The following is a 16562-nucleotide window of genomic DNA, read 5'->3' as shown; positions in this document are numbered from 1 at the left end:
TATTTTTTTTTTTTTGTATTGTCAACTTCTTGTTAATTTTTATTTTTATTTAATTTTTTTTTATTTATATTTACACAGTTACTTATTGAATATGTAATTATAAAAAAATATTAATTTTAGTTTATTATAATAAACTAATTATTTTACCATGACTAAATAATCTTATGTATAGCATTTATGTTAAGACATTTTTTTTATTTTTATTACATTTTGTACTCGTCTTATATCGTATAATATGTTGAATAGCCCTTATATTATTTTATTATTATTATAGATTTCAGATGTGTCAAATTAAATTGATAGTGAAAGAAACTCCTATTATTAGCCGGAAACAAACATTATTTCTATTATTAATTAATTAGTTCCCAAATTTGTGTCAAACCTTTCCATTTATTCATAAGTTTATATTTTATTTTTCGTGAACAACGAATAAGTGCTGTGATCTAAAAACAAAATTAATTATTCTTATATAATGATTTACTGTTTTATATTTTTTTTTTTTTTTTATGTGTAGAAGTAACTGTACAAAAATAAATGTTATGCCATATTATAAACTTTTAAATTGTTAAACAAAGTTTGGATATTTTCAATTTTTGTGAATTATATGGATATTTGTAACATTGTGTTTTGAACTCAAATTCATTTTACAAAAATCATTCTCAATCATTTGTTATGTTCTAAATATCAAGTTAATAAGTATCAAATTTATTTTTGTTATAATAGTTGTTAATTAAGTAACCTTTGTTATAATAGTAGTTGTTAATATGTAACTAAATAACAAAAAATAAATTACATTAAGTAAAATGATTATAATTTAATATAATTTCATAAATTGAAAATATAGGACTTATGTTTTTGTTTTTTAATGATGTAAACTAATTTCTATCATTTATTATTTATTAAGTATTAGATTTTCAAAAGTGTTTTAGAAGAAAATAAATTTTTTTAATTATTTTATGAAATGCATTTATATATATATATATTTTTTTTTATTAGATATTATTACTTTATTATTATTTATATGAGTACAAAAAAAAAGTTCAATATTATTTTGAATTAAAATTGTATTATAAATTCTAAAAAGTAAATTTTAACAAGATATTCATTTATTCCAATACCATGTAATTCATACTAGACATTTTATTTTTTATTAAATTGAAATATTTTCTTTTATCAATATAACTAAGTTGTGTATTGTTAACCATAATTGTTATTTTAATGTTGTACATTCTTTATTCTAATTAATACTATTGAAAGTATTATATTAGAAATAAAAAATTGTGGTAGTCAAATTATATGAATCTAGATCTAAAACATAAATAATATTTTTTTTTTAATCTTAATGAAAATTATATGATTAATTTATAATAATGTTTTGCCTTTTTATGTAAATATGATAAAATACATAATTATTCATTTTACAATACTGTGTTTCACTAATGTAATATTATTTTATCTGTGATTTATCATCCATTCTATGTGAAATATTTATTGTTTTCATAAATGTTAACATTTTAAATCTAATTAGTTTTGTAAATATTATCTTCTTGTATATAAGAATGTGAACATGTTTTGTTATTGTACATGAAGTTAAACATTTATTATTATTTATGTAGAGGAAAAAACTTGTCTATATATACATAATTATACGCTCAAAATTACTTTTATTTATAATTATTCATTTTTTCATAAAACAAAACAGTCATTTAGAATATAATATTATGAAATAAAAAACATTTTTTGTACATTTTTGGTATTTTATCAATTTGTTTATTTAAATATTAGGACAATTTAGGCCATTGGCATCGTTCATTAAATGACACAACATTCAAAACATTGGGCCTCAAAAAATATACTAAAAGAGTAGCTGTGAATCCGTGTATTTGTGTATCACCTCCAAACTCGACATTACCAGCACATAGTACTTGATACATAGATACTTGTTCTGGCAGTGGCATGTTAAGACTTACAATGTCAATACTGAATAGTTGATGAGTTGTTGTAGCCATTGTTAACATAGCTTGTTGAATGGCTGAATGACCAGACATACGGTTGCCAAGCACAATGAATGTACCATCTTCGGGAAAAAATGTGTGAAGGATATGACGATTTATGTCGTAGCTAACGAAAAAGTCTTGAACAAATTTCAATACAATAGATTCTTCATTTTCTAATTTTTCATTCATACTGCAATGGATAAAACAAAAAAATTAAATATAATGCTTCTAAAACTAGAATATTTTGTAATTGCTCTTATGATTAATTTTAATTAGAAAGTTGTTGGACATTTATATGACAATTATAAATTCATAACTAAAATGTAAAAATTAATTAGGCAACAATTGGAATGAAAAATAATAATAACAGAAAACAAATTAATTGCTCAATACATATTGATATTAATTTTTAGATTAAAATAAATTTCAGAAGACTAGAATTTTATTGAGTACATGCTCGGACAGCCGTTTTAAATTTATATCAAAGCAACAGTGTATAAACAACACTAAAAGTCAAAAACTACAAAATAAGACTTTACAATTATTATAAAAAAATCTTAAAATACAAACCACGCATATTAGGCTTAGATTTACTAGTTTTAACTTTTAGGGCTGTTTAAACATAATCTGAATGATAACAAAATCCAAATAACAGACAAGTAGCCAACACGTGATCTGATAACTGATCAGTCACAGTTTTAATTTTTCATGGAATTCTAATCCTAAAGAATATTTATAACAATTAATTAAGGTAATCAAATTACGGAAGTTACGGATTCATATAAATTATTTTTCAATTATGAATTTAGATCTTACCTAGTAGCTAATAAGAAGTTGTAAATGTTGAATAAACTCAATCTATGCTGCTAAAATTGTACTAAATTATGCAAAGATATATCCCAATTTCAGTTGGACTCTAAATTTTGAGCACGGACTAAATAGCGAATTAAATTCTACTAATTTTAGACATTTTAGTCCGTGCTTTTGAATTATAGAAAATTAACGAGATAATAAAGTGCTTAGACATTATCATAGTTATATAACAGCATTACTCTACAGTGTGGCCACCACAATAACATAATATTAAAACTATAATCCAAAAGCCGTATTTCGTCTCTTTTATTGTTTTAGCTGAAAATTTTGCTTTTTTGTTTAGCTGAATTTCTAGATTTTACTATTTTTTACTTTTTCATTACCTCATTAATGCATAATTTAAAATTAATAAAAAAAATGAATAATATTAATAACATAAATGAAATAAATACATTAAATGAAAAATAAGATATATAATACACATATTCTTACTCTATGACTCTATGTTATTACCATAGATTGAAATTGGTACCTACCCAATTTCGTTTAAAGATTTTATTTTATTTAATCATCTATAGTTTGTCTATAAATAATTATGTTTGTATTTTTAATAAATTAGTTTCAGTAGGACCTAATCATAAATTATAAGAAATATTAGGTAAAAAAATTGATTATTTTATACTTTTTTTACTACAAAATACAAGTTGTAGTTTGTAATTTTTGTGATTTTAATAATTTTATAAAAATTTGAATTCTAATACTCTTAAAAACTGTGGCAATGTTATACGTCTTCTTCTACTACTGGCATTTCTACTCTCTAAGAGTTTTTGCCGCCATTACTACACTTCGCCACCTGTCTCTATCTTGAACTGTCTCCCTCCAGTTCAAGATGTAATATTATGTATTTTTAATAATTTTATACAAAATTTAAAACAACTTATTAGGGATCTTGTACTAAATTTTCAATAATTTTTGACACAGCGGATAATTTTTATCGACATTTATGAAAAAAAATAAAAATATTTTCGTTGATAAAAAATAGTTATTATAATATATGGAATATGGATGAATATCTAATTAAAATTTTTAGTTTAGTTTTTTTTTTTTATATTGTGTAATATTAATTAATAATTACATATAAAAAACTTATGTTAAATTTTCAAATGTTGAATATAAATAGAAATTTGTTATGAATATTAAAGTACAAAATACTTCGTAATTTTCGAAATTTTGTCATAAGTCTAATTTTAAATGCCTATAAAACATATTATGACTATTATGAGTTATGACTATCACTTCTTTCAAATCATTTATTGATTTGTCATGCATTTTTATTCATTTATAAACGTTTTATCAGCATAAAAAAAAAATTAAAAATCAAACAAAAATTTAATTTGTATATCAATAGCTCAGAGTTAAAATATCTTGATAATTAAATCATGTATTGATGTATTGAAAATAATAATATAGATAACACGAACAAAATCATGAAAATATTAAATTTCAAACGTTTTTCGATTTAAAATTATAATAAAAATAAAGAAATCAATTTTTTCAATAACTTAATTAGCGTGTAAATTCCCATTTTTCCTTTTTTCTTTTTCCGAATTATTAAGGAAAGAACTAGAAAAAGTTGACCTCCTAAAGTACCATATCTAGATTCAATTTTGCTACCAGCAATCATTATTAAATTTCTATCACATAATGTGTTTCTATTGCCTCAAAAAGTGATTATAAATAAAAAAACATACATCGTTGTAAAATCAATACATCTATAAGTTTGCAACAAATTATCTAGTCAATATATTATATTATATGGGAAAAGATGCAATACTTCCGCCTGACATGTGAGCCAATGTATCAGCAGATAAGTATTTAACATTTAATGCATGTGAATCATTTAACATTTCATACGTGTTTTAATTCATTTTAATTCAACTTACCCAAATATAATATATTCCATCATAATAAAATCAAAGTACCTACAGACAGAAGTCATTGAAATTATTGAAATATTGAATTGATAGAACAATATAAATTTCAAAACTAATATTATTTATAAATATAAAACAGGTATAAAAAAACATCAATGAGTGTCGTACGCGATTGTGATAAGGATGATTATGCTTTTAGTATTTTCACCTATTTATAATCGATTTTGATATAATTTATCGTTTATCGCTAAACCGGCTGTAGCTTGTATGTTGGTACGCTGTTAAGGGCTATGACTCCGGTTGCTGGAAGAGCGCACGCAATAACGCATTATGATTATTCGAACATTTCGATATTTCGAACTACGAACAGTTCGAACGGCTAGTCACGATTTAAATGTGTAATGAGTAATGACGCTGTTGTCGAGCACTTTTATTTATTTGATTTTTTTATTATACATTTTTAAATGTTATATACAATAAATAAATATAATTTTAGTTGTTTTTTTTTCGAATCCGTTTTCCATTCATTTTGACTTGCAGCCTGCATAATATTTTAAAATATTTTATACGGGCATGTGGCCCAAATAAAAAAAAGTTTAAGTACCTATGGTTGGCCTAAACTCATCATTTCAAATTCAAAATCCAAAAAGAAAAATTCGTTAGAAACAATACTTAAAAAATATAAAATTAAAGAAATATTGGTGAGTGAATGTATCAAACTCGTGGCTTTTTATTTAAAGAAAATATATTTTACTTATATTTTAACTCTAAAATTTGATATTTATGTAGACATTTATACTATGAATAATATTATGAAAATGAAAATAAAACAAAATAATTTGTAGAGAATAATGAGAATTGCTATCTCATAGTGTCAACTGGGTAACACTAAATATTTATTTATTTTTTTTTTTATTAAGAAAGACAATTTTCAACCTGTACACAATAATTACAATAAGCAAATTTGATGTATAACTATAATAATTTATGTTAATAACATGAGTAACGTGTTGAGGAAGAAACCTAATGGTAATACCTCCTTTAATTTAATAAGTCTCTAGTGTATCTACACTATTTGCGCTTTAGTCTGCGTGGTAGATTTTTTGGGAGGGTGAAAGTGGACATGCATGTTATTAATGTATTGCTATGCGTGCTTAAATTTTGGTAAAAACGTTTGTACATTGTTTTCGCTAGTTCAATGGTTGTTGTTATTTTTAAACCATTGTGTAATGAAAGGTTAGAAATGTACCAAGGGGCTTTGGTTACTAACCTTAGTCTTATGATTGACTTATATATAATAAGTTAGTTGTAGAATAGTAATAGTATTATAGAGTTGAGAAGGAGTCGGAGGAGATGAAGTCTAATGTTCGCTGATTTTCTTTTTTATTTTAGGTGGGAGCCCCGGTTAGTCTTTTATCAAGTGTTATGCCTAAGTACTTTATTTCGGTTCGAACAAGGATGATGACGTTGTCTATTATTAATTGAGGGTACTTACTGGGAGATTTTTTTACGTAAAAGTAACGCTAAATATTTAACCGAGTTTATGCATTAATCATTTTGATTTGAAAAATACGGCCTGAATTTACAGTTGAACTTTTGAATGGTTATTTCCTAAGGCCTAGTTTTACGATTACCCATAATCAATATTATGCTTTATCTATAATATAAGTTTAAAAGGAAAACGTGAGTTTAGTCCCGAAATATTCGAAAGTCTAGGTTAAGCATGAGTCAAGTCCACAGCGTTATAAGATATTAGATAATACTCAAATTGGGCCTACAGTAATATTTTATCGTAATGTTAACTTATTAATAATGTAATCGGAAAGTTATTACCATTTTTAGGCAAAATTAAGCTAATTTAATAATAATTTTAATAATTGTATACGTCAAAATAAAATATAAATGTAACAAAAAACAAAAAATTGCTAATTGGATAATATTTTTAATATTTTACATCAAATCTATTTACATAACAAAATACAAAATTTTTGGGAGACTTACTAACCAGCCTCCAAATTGTATCTTCTGTGTAACTCTAATAGACTAGACCCAACTCATGTACTTAATAAAATATTTCATAACCCAATTCATGCTGTTTTTTAAATTTAGGACCCAACTCAAATTTATTTATTTTAAATTTAAATTATTCTATAACAATTCTCGATTCATGTACCTATCTATTATGAATACCCAGTTTATGTAACTTTATTGTCCTTTAATTTAAAAAACTTAAATAAAATCATTTTTTAACAAAATCTGATGTCATAACATTAGAAAATGGCCAACACTTATAGCAAACTAAAATTAGTCACTTTTTATTTCACTCTTAATATTTAAAATTCATGTTAAAAAAAAGTTGCTTAAAATTCCAACTAAGTTTCGCATCTATAATGTCTATAGTTAATTATTTAAAATTGTCATTTACAATTCATCAGTTGTAACTACATCTCAATTAATGTTATTAAACGTGATAATTTTTTTCTTGATTGTTTTCATTGAAAAATAAATTTTGTTGTCTGTGAACACTGAACAGCTGGTAATTAGTATACATAATACACAATAGTCAATAGCCATTACAGCATTAAGTACAATTATTACACTGCTTGCCATTATAATACATAACATACAAGACATAATAAAATAACCTTCTTATGGTATTTTTTTTTATACTTTTAATAAAAAAAGAAAAAAACATCAATAAATATATAGGTCGTACGTCAAAAAGACTGTAAATTATGTACCTGTCGCTCCAATTGCCAGGTGAGAATCCAAATCTCGGTAAACATATGCGCTGGCTAGTGATAGTTGTCTACAACCAACAACAATATTATGTGCAGTTTCGTAACCATTTATGGTATCAAACCCGGCAATACGATGACTCACGTTTACAGTAGCCTTCAAGGTGTTACTTAGCGTATTATTATCAATACCGCAAAACTATTTTATTAGGTTTTTGGTATGATTTCCATTAAATGGTAGTTTTTAGAAAAATTATAATCAGCAACCTTTGTACTTTAATTTTACAATTAGGCATACCTACTCTCTAGGATAGGTATATATTATTTTTAAATCAATTAAAAATCATAATTATTAATTAAAGAATATAATAATTGATATAATAACAAGAGAATAAATATTAAATAATATTTATAAAACTAGTATAATTATACCAAAATATGCCTTTTGTACTAGTTTTATTTTTCATTATAAGTATATAACAAATAGTACCTACCTACAATAGCAGATAAATAAAATTAAAATAATTAAAGTTAGTTACTTTTTTATTTCATGCTAATATGCATGAGAAATAAGAGTGTTTTTTATATTGAATACCTACCTACTTATGTTTTTTTAATGCTCTAATGTTTAATTTTTGAATTTTATGTCCAAATATTTGTTTTTTCATATGGTTATTTACTTATTCAATTTTAATGTTAACTATTATATTATACTTTTAGACAGGTATAACATTACATTGTACTTGTAAAATCGGCTAAAGCAAAATAAAAATTTAATACTAAGAAATAAAAATTTTAATAAAATTTGAAAAAAATAAAAATACTTAAATAGGATTTAGAAATAAAATAAAATTATACCTATTATGTATTTCTTATATTTATTAAAAAAAGTTTTACTTTTCAATAACTAATTTTCAAAAACAACCTCCAAAACTTTTTTTTGGGGATGGCTTTGTTTTTTTCTCGATACTCCTATAACTATTATATGATAAAGTTATAATTATTAAACATGATAAATAATTAATTTTTATCCAAATTTTGGAACTGAATAATTTGTTAAAATACCTATATATTAAAAATATATAATGAAAATATGTAATTTAAATTTATTACTTATAGTTGTTATTTGTTATGTAAATATTATCTTTGCTGATTAATTTGCTTTATACAATTTTAGTAAGTAAAATATTATTATATTATTTGAATTACCATGTTAAAATTCTAATATGATAGGATTATTTTATATATCAATAATTTTATTTCCATAATCTGTAATATGAAATTCTTAATAATAAAATATCACAGTTTAAATTAATTTGTAATATAATGACAATATTGCAATAACGTTTAATATATTACAAGTTACAGCATAATTCATTATATTTATTGTGTTGTTATATTTTAATTAAACAGTAAATAATTATAACAATATAGTACCTATACTTATAAATTAAATGTTAACAATTTATGCTTATTGATTTTTTTCGTGCAATCCTTTACAAGACGGTTTTAATCAAAAATGTTGTTTGAAGGTGCTAATAAATAATAATTATAAAGATGTTTTAAGCACTATGATGAGAATAGTTACTAATAGTTATATACTTATGATTTAAAATATATTAAATACCTAATAATAATAACTATCTTTTAAACAGATTTAATGTAACGCGCCTGTCGTTTTTGTTGTAATACATGCATTTTATGGCCATATATGGAATAATTTATTAGTGACGCGTTACTACTTATACACTCACTACGCTATATTTTAGTCTGCACTCTGCTGGGTATAAAATATAAATTATAAAATATTTTGACATTATATCGATATCACCCTAAATATTGCAGTACTGCACCTGTCCAAAGTTTAGAATATTTCTAAAATATAATAAAATTCATGAAATTATTTATAGATACTATAATATACTATATACTAGCAAACAGTTAATATATAATATAACCAAGGATATAGCTGTGGGATCCTTAAACTGCCCATTAAAAGAAAAATAAATCTTTTTTTATCACATTTTAACTAAATGTCAAAATTTTAATTTAGTATTAACTAAAATAACAAACAAATACATATTTTAGATCTCTTCCCAATCCCCTAAATAAATATCTCAATACATCATAAAATAATATTATAACTTATAAGTTATGAATAATAACAATTAAAAACATGTTTAATACACAATTATTCCGATTGATTATGTTTCCGTTTAATAATGTAACAGGAATAAACTTATTTGACCTTAAGTAACCGTTTTATTTTGAATTAAATAACTTCATATTATTAAAACCCGTATAAAATGCAACCATGTAAATGTAGTTTTGAAACGATTCTTAACGTTATATATAATAACCATATAATAATTTAAACGGGAGTGGGAAGAATTTTAACTGTACACAAATTTGCTTAGCTCTTTGTTTTTCCTTAACCACAAATTCTTATTTATATACGTTACTTATAATAATATTATTATTATATTCATTAACTTTCAATTTTTTTTAAGCTAATAATTTTTAAGTATTAAAATCTAACAATAATAATAGAATAAAGTATATTAATATTATTAATTAAATAAAAAATTACGTAATTTATTTTAACCAGTATGAATATTCATTAATTATTTATGTATGACATGAGCGATGCAATTTTCTATTTAAGTATGTCATACATACCCATATGGATATGGTATTATGTCATCCAGGTCTGGAGTAATAAATAATTTGTGTCTCCGAATGAGATTTTAGGACATCCCAAAAATAGACAGAAGCCTGTCCCTCTCCCTTTTACTGTTTGTTGAGGCCAAAAGAAAGCTGATCGTCTTCATTATTTCCCCCACTTTGTCTCAAACCGTACCGGGGGTCTACTGCTACATGTCTGGTTGCTAGTCGACGCAAGTTCAGTGTTAACGCGTGTGCTTACGGGTGTTAAGTTAATATCGTTTTTGTGTAATTATTATTATATTTTGTGACTAGGTAAGGATTTTTTTTTACTATAAATATTTTAGAATATATTTTCATTAACTGAAAAATTACTTATTTTTTTTTTTCATTTTTAAATTAAAAATCTACTGTTATTAATAATTTAATACATTTTACTTTGTATTATTATCCATAATTTATATAATTTATAAGGTCAAAATTATAAAAGTATTTTTTAAATCTATAAAAACACAAAAAATACTAATACTTCCACACTCTTTTTAGTTTATTTATGTAAAATATCCATAAGAATACTTTAAAATATAATCCAACTTTAATTAATTATTTAAAATTTCAGTCGCCTAAAAAACATCCAAAATGGACGCCATTAAGAAGAAAATGCAGGCGATGAAGCTGGAAAAGGACAATGCTATGGACAGGGCCTTATTATGCGAACAACAAGCTCGAGATGCCAATTTAAGAGCTGAAAAGGCTGAAGAAGAGGCAAGAGCCTTACAAAAAAAGATTCAAACAATTGAAAATGAACTCGACCAAACTCAGGAACAACTTATGCAAGTTAGCGCCAAACTTGAAGAAAAGGACAAGGCTTTACAAAATGTGAGTATATTTTAATTATTATTATATTATTTAAATCAACTTCTATTTTATTTCTATGTATACAATTTAAGATTAAATTTAATTTTTAGGAAATATTTAATTATTAATTTAATTATGCACTTATCAAGGAACATACCTACACTATACAATTCAAATAATAGACCCAATATATTTCTTAGCACAAAATTATTGAATTACTTTAGGATTTTATAATTCGCATTGCATACCAAATAACTAGGTAAAGAGTTTTTTATTTACTCTATAGTTCTTATGATTTGAAAATTCGTTTCTATAGTTTCTATTAGTTGTTATTAAAATCCAAAAAAAAATTTACTTATACAAAATTAACCTATTAAATAATTTTTCTCGAATAAAATTCCAGTTCTTACCATTCAGTTAATAAGAATTTCTTAAAATATGCTGACCTCAACACAAGTCACAAAGACATCGGTTTATCTAGTTAATAATAATAATATTATGACTTAAATGCTTGTGAGTTGTATACTTGTTTTAATATTATGCCACCACAATAGCACAATGGTTATTTTTCATTAAGTATTTAACTTAAAATGGATTTATTCATTAAGTGGACAGTGTATCAAATTAATAAAATATGTACTTAAAGATTTTTAAAATAATTTCCATCTGGTTGAAATAAGAAAAATATTATGTAAACCTGCATAAAACATATTTTTATAATCCATGTACAAAATATATATAATGACAAAGAGCGACTAAACGACATTCTGGTTCTGGGTTCTATTGTCAGTTGTCACATACCAACAAAATTTGTAAATCGTTAGTAATGGTATGCGTTTTATCGAATACCGTCATCAATGGTGCAGACAACCATTAAAATATTTTTTCAGTTTTACTTTTATTATAAATATATATATATAACAAACACTTAAAAATTAAATATCTTGATAATCTATAGATAGTTTATGTGTTATGAACATATCATATTTGTTAATATCTAGGTACCTATATAACATTTATAGTACTCATTTAATATACTAAATCTAGACATTCAGACTTAAAATTAAAAACTAATGTTTATCAATCAATTATAACTACGTAGAGTAGTACCCTAATATCTCAGAATTGAAATTTAATATTGACAGTACGTCAGCATATACACTTAGACTTCAAAGTTTTGTCACGTTTTTCATGAGGTTCTGTGATATTCTCCTTCAACTCGCACAAGGTATCTTTATTTTTAATATTAATTTGATTTTAGTTAGCAGAAACATTATGCAATATTACGTTGGTATGTATATATATACATAAATATCAAATAGTCACGTTCATTGTACAATATTATGCGTCATAAATATTTCCGGCCAGATAAATACTTACTAGCCTTATGTGTGAGCACTTCGAACATAAAATTTGATAGCAGCAAAAATGATTCCTATTTATGGTTTATAGTTGTGCCTGCGCCCTGCTGTAATTTATATTCCCTCTTCAGGGATTATTATAATAATACATTTGGATATCTGCCAAAGTATATTTTTTAAATATTTGTTCTGCGACTGAACAAAATTTATTATATTAAGAGGTAAATTTTAATATTAATCAACAAACAATTTAGTTATAATAATACATTTTTCATCCTTAGAATATTGATTATTCCAAAAATTATTTTTATAAAAATATTTTTTAAAAGAAGGTTTATTGATCTTAAAAGTTGTTGCGCAGTGTGCAAAGACCAGTGCTGGTTTAGGCTATTCTAAAATTAGAGGCCCTCCGCATGGTTTAAGAATAGAACTGGTATTTATGTTACACTGTGCCAAATACGGACCGACGCGCGATTTGCATAAATAACAAATGTCTTCGGGTTCACTATAATGTAACTCAATACTCCATAAAGTGACGATATTATTTTTGATATTGAAAGGGACTCTAATTTATAAAATAACATATGTAAAAACTTTATTAATCGTTTAATTATTGATACGAAAATGTATTATTAAAAATGTATTTGAAAATTTACTATAATTTAAAATGTGATAAATATACCTAATTAACTATTAAGTAGACACTTTTCTTAACATTTTAAACAAATTATAAAACCCTACATTACATTTTTATTTTATTAATTTAGTAGAAAAAAGTAATTCCGTAAATTCTTAAGCTTAATCCACTTTTGAGTTAAGACTAATTATAAAAATATATCCAAAATTCATTATTTTACTATAAAATATTTTTAATAAAATTGATCATTATTTATTTTTAAACAATAACTTAAAAATGTCTTATTAACTTTTGAATACCAATAGCAAAATATTTGTGATCCATTGTATTTTAATGAAAACTCTTGATAAGGTATCTAGCAAAACTAATAAAAAAAACACATATTAATATATCACTAAATAAGTGTGAAAAATATTAAATTTAGAAAAAAATATTAAATTTATCGATTTTAGCAAAATCTTGAACACCTAGTTATTGCCTTATTAGTGAGTCAAGGTCCGCATAAAATATTTTTTCAAATAGTTGTTTCAATTTTATTTTTAAAACAATAATCTACTACATTCTGCACCCTACAGTGATGAGCAAGAGAGCAAAGTGTAGCAACTAACAAATTAACCATAGTTTTATTTAGGAATTGATTTATGGTTAATGACTAATTACTAATAAATACTCGTTATCTTAATATTAATATTAGCACTCACTATTTACTTATATACTTATAAAAATCAAAAATATAAAATTGATAATATTTTGAAAGTTTAGTGAGGAAATTAAAATAATTAAAAATCTAAGTCGTTTCAAAATTTAATTAAAAGGCATTTTCTCATTTTTCATATAAGTTAATAATAATAATTTTATGTTTGTTAGATAAGATAATTATATCCTTGTTTTCATCTATTTATGTCCATAGGCATAGTATCAACATTGTAAAATTGAAGAGACTCAAATAAATTATAGTGTCCCTGTTTGTGTATTTACAATATTTACATATTACGTTATTATCTGAATTTGTGAATAAAATAATTTTTACTCAAACTTCGTCAAATCTTTAACGTTTATCACTCATGTACAGCAAATATTTGTAGGTGTAGTTAGGGAGGAGGCTTGAGAGGCTTAACCCCCCCCCCCCCAGTTTGGAAAATAGCCCCCTAAAATGTAGACGAAGCCCCCCACGAGTCGCTACATATCTACCTCTAGGAAGCTACAGCCCCTTTCAAAAATTCTTACCACCCTATGCCTATGATAGCTATACTATATAAATAGCATACTTCACTGTGATGATTATTTATTTTGCGAATTCGCTAAATAAAATAGAGAGAACATTCTCTATAGTTGTGAACTACACTAATGTATTATACTATTTATTATTATTAAATATTTCAATGTTAGATTTATAAAATGCGAATGTATGTTAAGTCGTTAATTAAAACAAAAATAACTATTTGAAAAATATTTTGCAGCATTTTACTTAATAAATATTATTTATAACTTACGTATAAGTTTTTACAATATTATCCTTTTTTAATTTAAAACTTTTAATATAGTAACTCGAATTTTAAAATAAAAGTAGAAAATATATATTTTTTAAATTGTGTTGGATATTGTTAGAATATTTTAAAATAAAATAGAAAAATTTAAGTTATTTTAAAGTGAACCAACATTTTGAGTATAATTTAGAAAATGTATTTATGTTTTTATTTTATGTTTCGTATGGTGTATTGTGTTCAAATTTAAATCAGCCTAAATTACTTTATATACTTTTTTCTTTTAGTCAATACTTCTTATACTCTACACTAAAGTTATAAATAGTTTAATATGAGAATAAATATATAGTGTATATGTTGCCAAATATTAAAATATGTATTACAGATCGTTAAATTTTAAAATAATCTATATTTATCCCATTTTTAATATCAAATGTCTTATGACTTATGATGAAATACTAGTACAATTCTATAAATAGTAAATTAATTATTAATTACTTTAGTCAAAAATACAATATTATCAATAGGATTAGGAAATAGAAATTTAAAATAATTGAACACTCGTTTTATTGAATTAATTTTTATAATGCTAAGAAGCAAAAGCAAGTAATAATACTAATAATACTATTAAAAATATGTTTACCCTTTTTTCATAAGTAGCACACGTCACAAATTATATTTTACTCATTATGTTAATGTCGACATAACTAGCTTTGCCAAATAAGGATCGATTCTCATAAATTTATATTATGAATTATTGTGCCCATATTTTATATTTATATATCATGTGATAACAACTTACATTAAATTTTACATGATATTGTAATTTGAAATTCGTATAATTATTAATTAATTTAGTATATTTTTATGTAATCTATTGCATACAGAGATATGTTTATAAGATCTATAATTTTTTTTACATTCTGTCAACGAGAAGAAAATAACTCCGAAAAATAAGTACAAAAATAAATACGTATTATTTTGTTAAGTAAGCGCCTAAATTTATAAAGATGCAATATATTTTACTAACTTGACCGATAAGTTGTATATTAATAATAATCATTATTTATTGTTCTTATATGTATTTTTAATCATAATAAATTAATAAAAAATAATAAACTCATCAACTTTTGTCTATTATATAATTATATAGGTATTGAATAAATAAAAACTAAATACAGATAATTTATATTATTGAAATATAGTGAAAGTAATTTTACTATGTACACTAAGATTCAAGTATATTGTAGGTGGTATACAGAGAACACTTGTTGTTCTGTTGTATATATATCGTATATTGGGGGGGGGGGTTCCAGCACTAAGACCGTCCCGTAAAAAAATTTCCCTCGATCTTTTCTGTGTTCAGCATATAAATCGTACATAAATATTAATTACTAATATTATATGTTTAATTCGTTAATTTTTCTTTTTCATCATATTTAGTTGTAAAGTAATAAAATGTATAAAATACAATTTTTATTTTCAATGCTATACACTTATTGCCTTTACGATTAGACCCCTGTTAATATGATTAAAGAGTAATAACGTAAATAATTAATAAATAATAATATTCTCATATATTTTCCTTTCTGAGGACATTTAAAACATGTAATTATTTTTTGTCAATAATTAAGTAATGATTTGTTGTATAATGTATTCATTATTATTATGCAAAACTAAACACTAATTACTTAAAAAGTAAAAAGTAAAATTTTAAATTTCTTTTGTTGGTAACTTTAAGGTAACAAATAACTTTATTTTATATTTTTTATAATACGCTAGGCCAGTACAGCTTTATAATAGTATTATTATTATAGTAGCTTAAATTACATTAATATTTAATCTACAATGTTCCATCATTAAATGGTTCCTTTTCTAAAGTCCTTAGTCTTTTTAAAATTTAGCTTATTTGTTTAATTTGTTTTTCTTATTTTACTCCTTATAAAAATCATTTGTGCTTATTGTAAATAAAAATATATTTCTAAATTATAAACCTAACTATCCTAATCGAGTAATTTAACCAATTCTATTTTTCATATAATTTTTCAGAAACTTAACAAATTGTTCTAAAAATCT

General features: G+C 23.5%; 2 protein-coding genes across 11 annotated transcripts in view; one reads left to right on the top strand and one right to left on the bottom strand.

Moving 5' to 3' along the window:
• Positions 1–1756: 1756 nt before the first annotated feature.
• On the bottom strand, positions 1757–3016 carry LOC112592630. 2 transcript variants are annotated; one of them, XM_025336754.1, is made up of 3 exons: positions 2814–3016; positions 2568–2719; positions 1757–2187 (listed from the first exon to the last, which is right to left on the bottom strand). In XM_025336754.1, the coding sequence occupies exon 3, from the start codon at positions 2184–2186 to the stop codon at positions 1782–1784; it is 405 nt and encodes a 134-aa protein (XP_025192539.1). In that variant the 5' UTR covers position 2187; positions 2568–2719; positions 2814–3016; the 3' UTR covers positions 1757–1781. The 2 variants fall into 2 exon arrangements, with proteins under 2 accessions (XP_025192539.1, XP_025192538.1); XM_025336753.1 differs by lacking the exon at positions 2568–2719.
• Positions 3017–10351: 7335 nt separating this feature from the next.
• The window catches only part of LOC112592637 (tropomyosin), a 31781-nt gene continuing 25570 nt past the window's right edge, over positions 10352–16562 (top strand). For 5 of the 9 annotated variants that reach the window (XM_025336774.1, XM_025336773.1, XM_025336766.1 and 2 more), the window contains exons 1-2: positions 10358–10461; positions 10766–11025. In XM_025336774.1, the coding sequence (XP_025192559.1) occupies positions 10786–11025 (240 nt within the window). In that variant the 5' untranslated portion in view covers positions 10358–10461; positions 10766–10785. Of the gene's footprint in view, positions 10462–10765; positions 11026–16562 lie in introns of all 9 variants that reach the window. The other 4 variants (XM_025336772.1, XM_025336771.1, XM_025336770.1 and 1 more) reach the window with 4 other exon arrangements.

This window comes from Melanaphis sacchari, unplaced genomic scaffold (assembly GCF_002803265.2).
Source record: "Melanaphis sacchari strain LSU unplaced genomic scaffold, SCAv2.0 Contig182_pilon_pilon, whole genome shotgun sequence".
Taxonomy (NCBI): domain Eukaryota; kingdom Metazoa; phylum Arthropoda; class Insecta; order Hemiptera; family Aphididae; genus Melanaphis; species Melanaphis sacchari.
The sequence above is the reverse complement of the archived record's forward strand: the minus strand, read 5'-3'. Positions and strand labels throughout refer to the sequence as shown.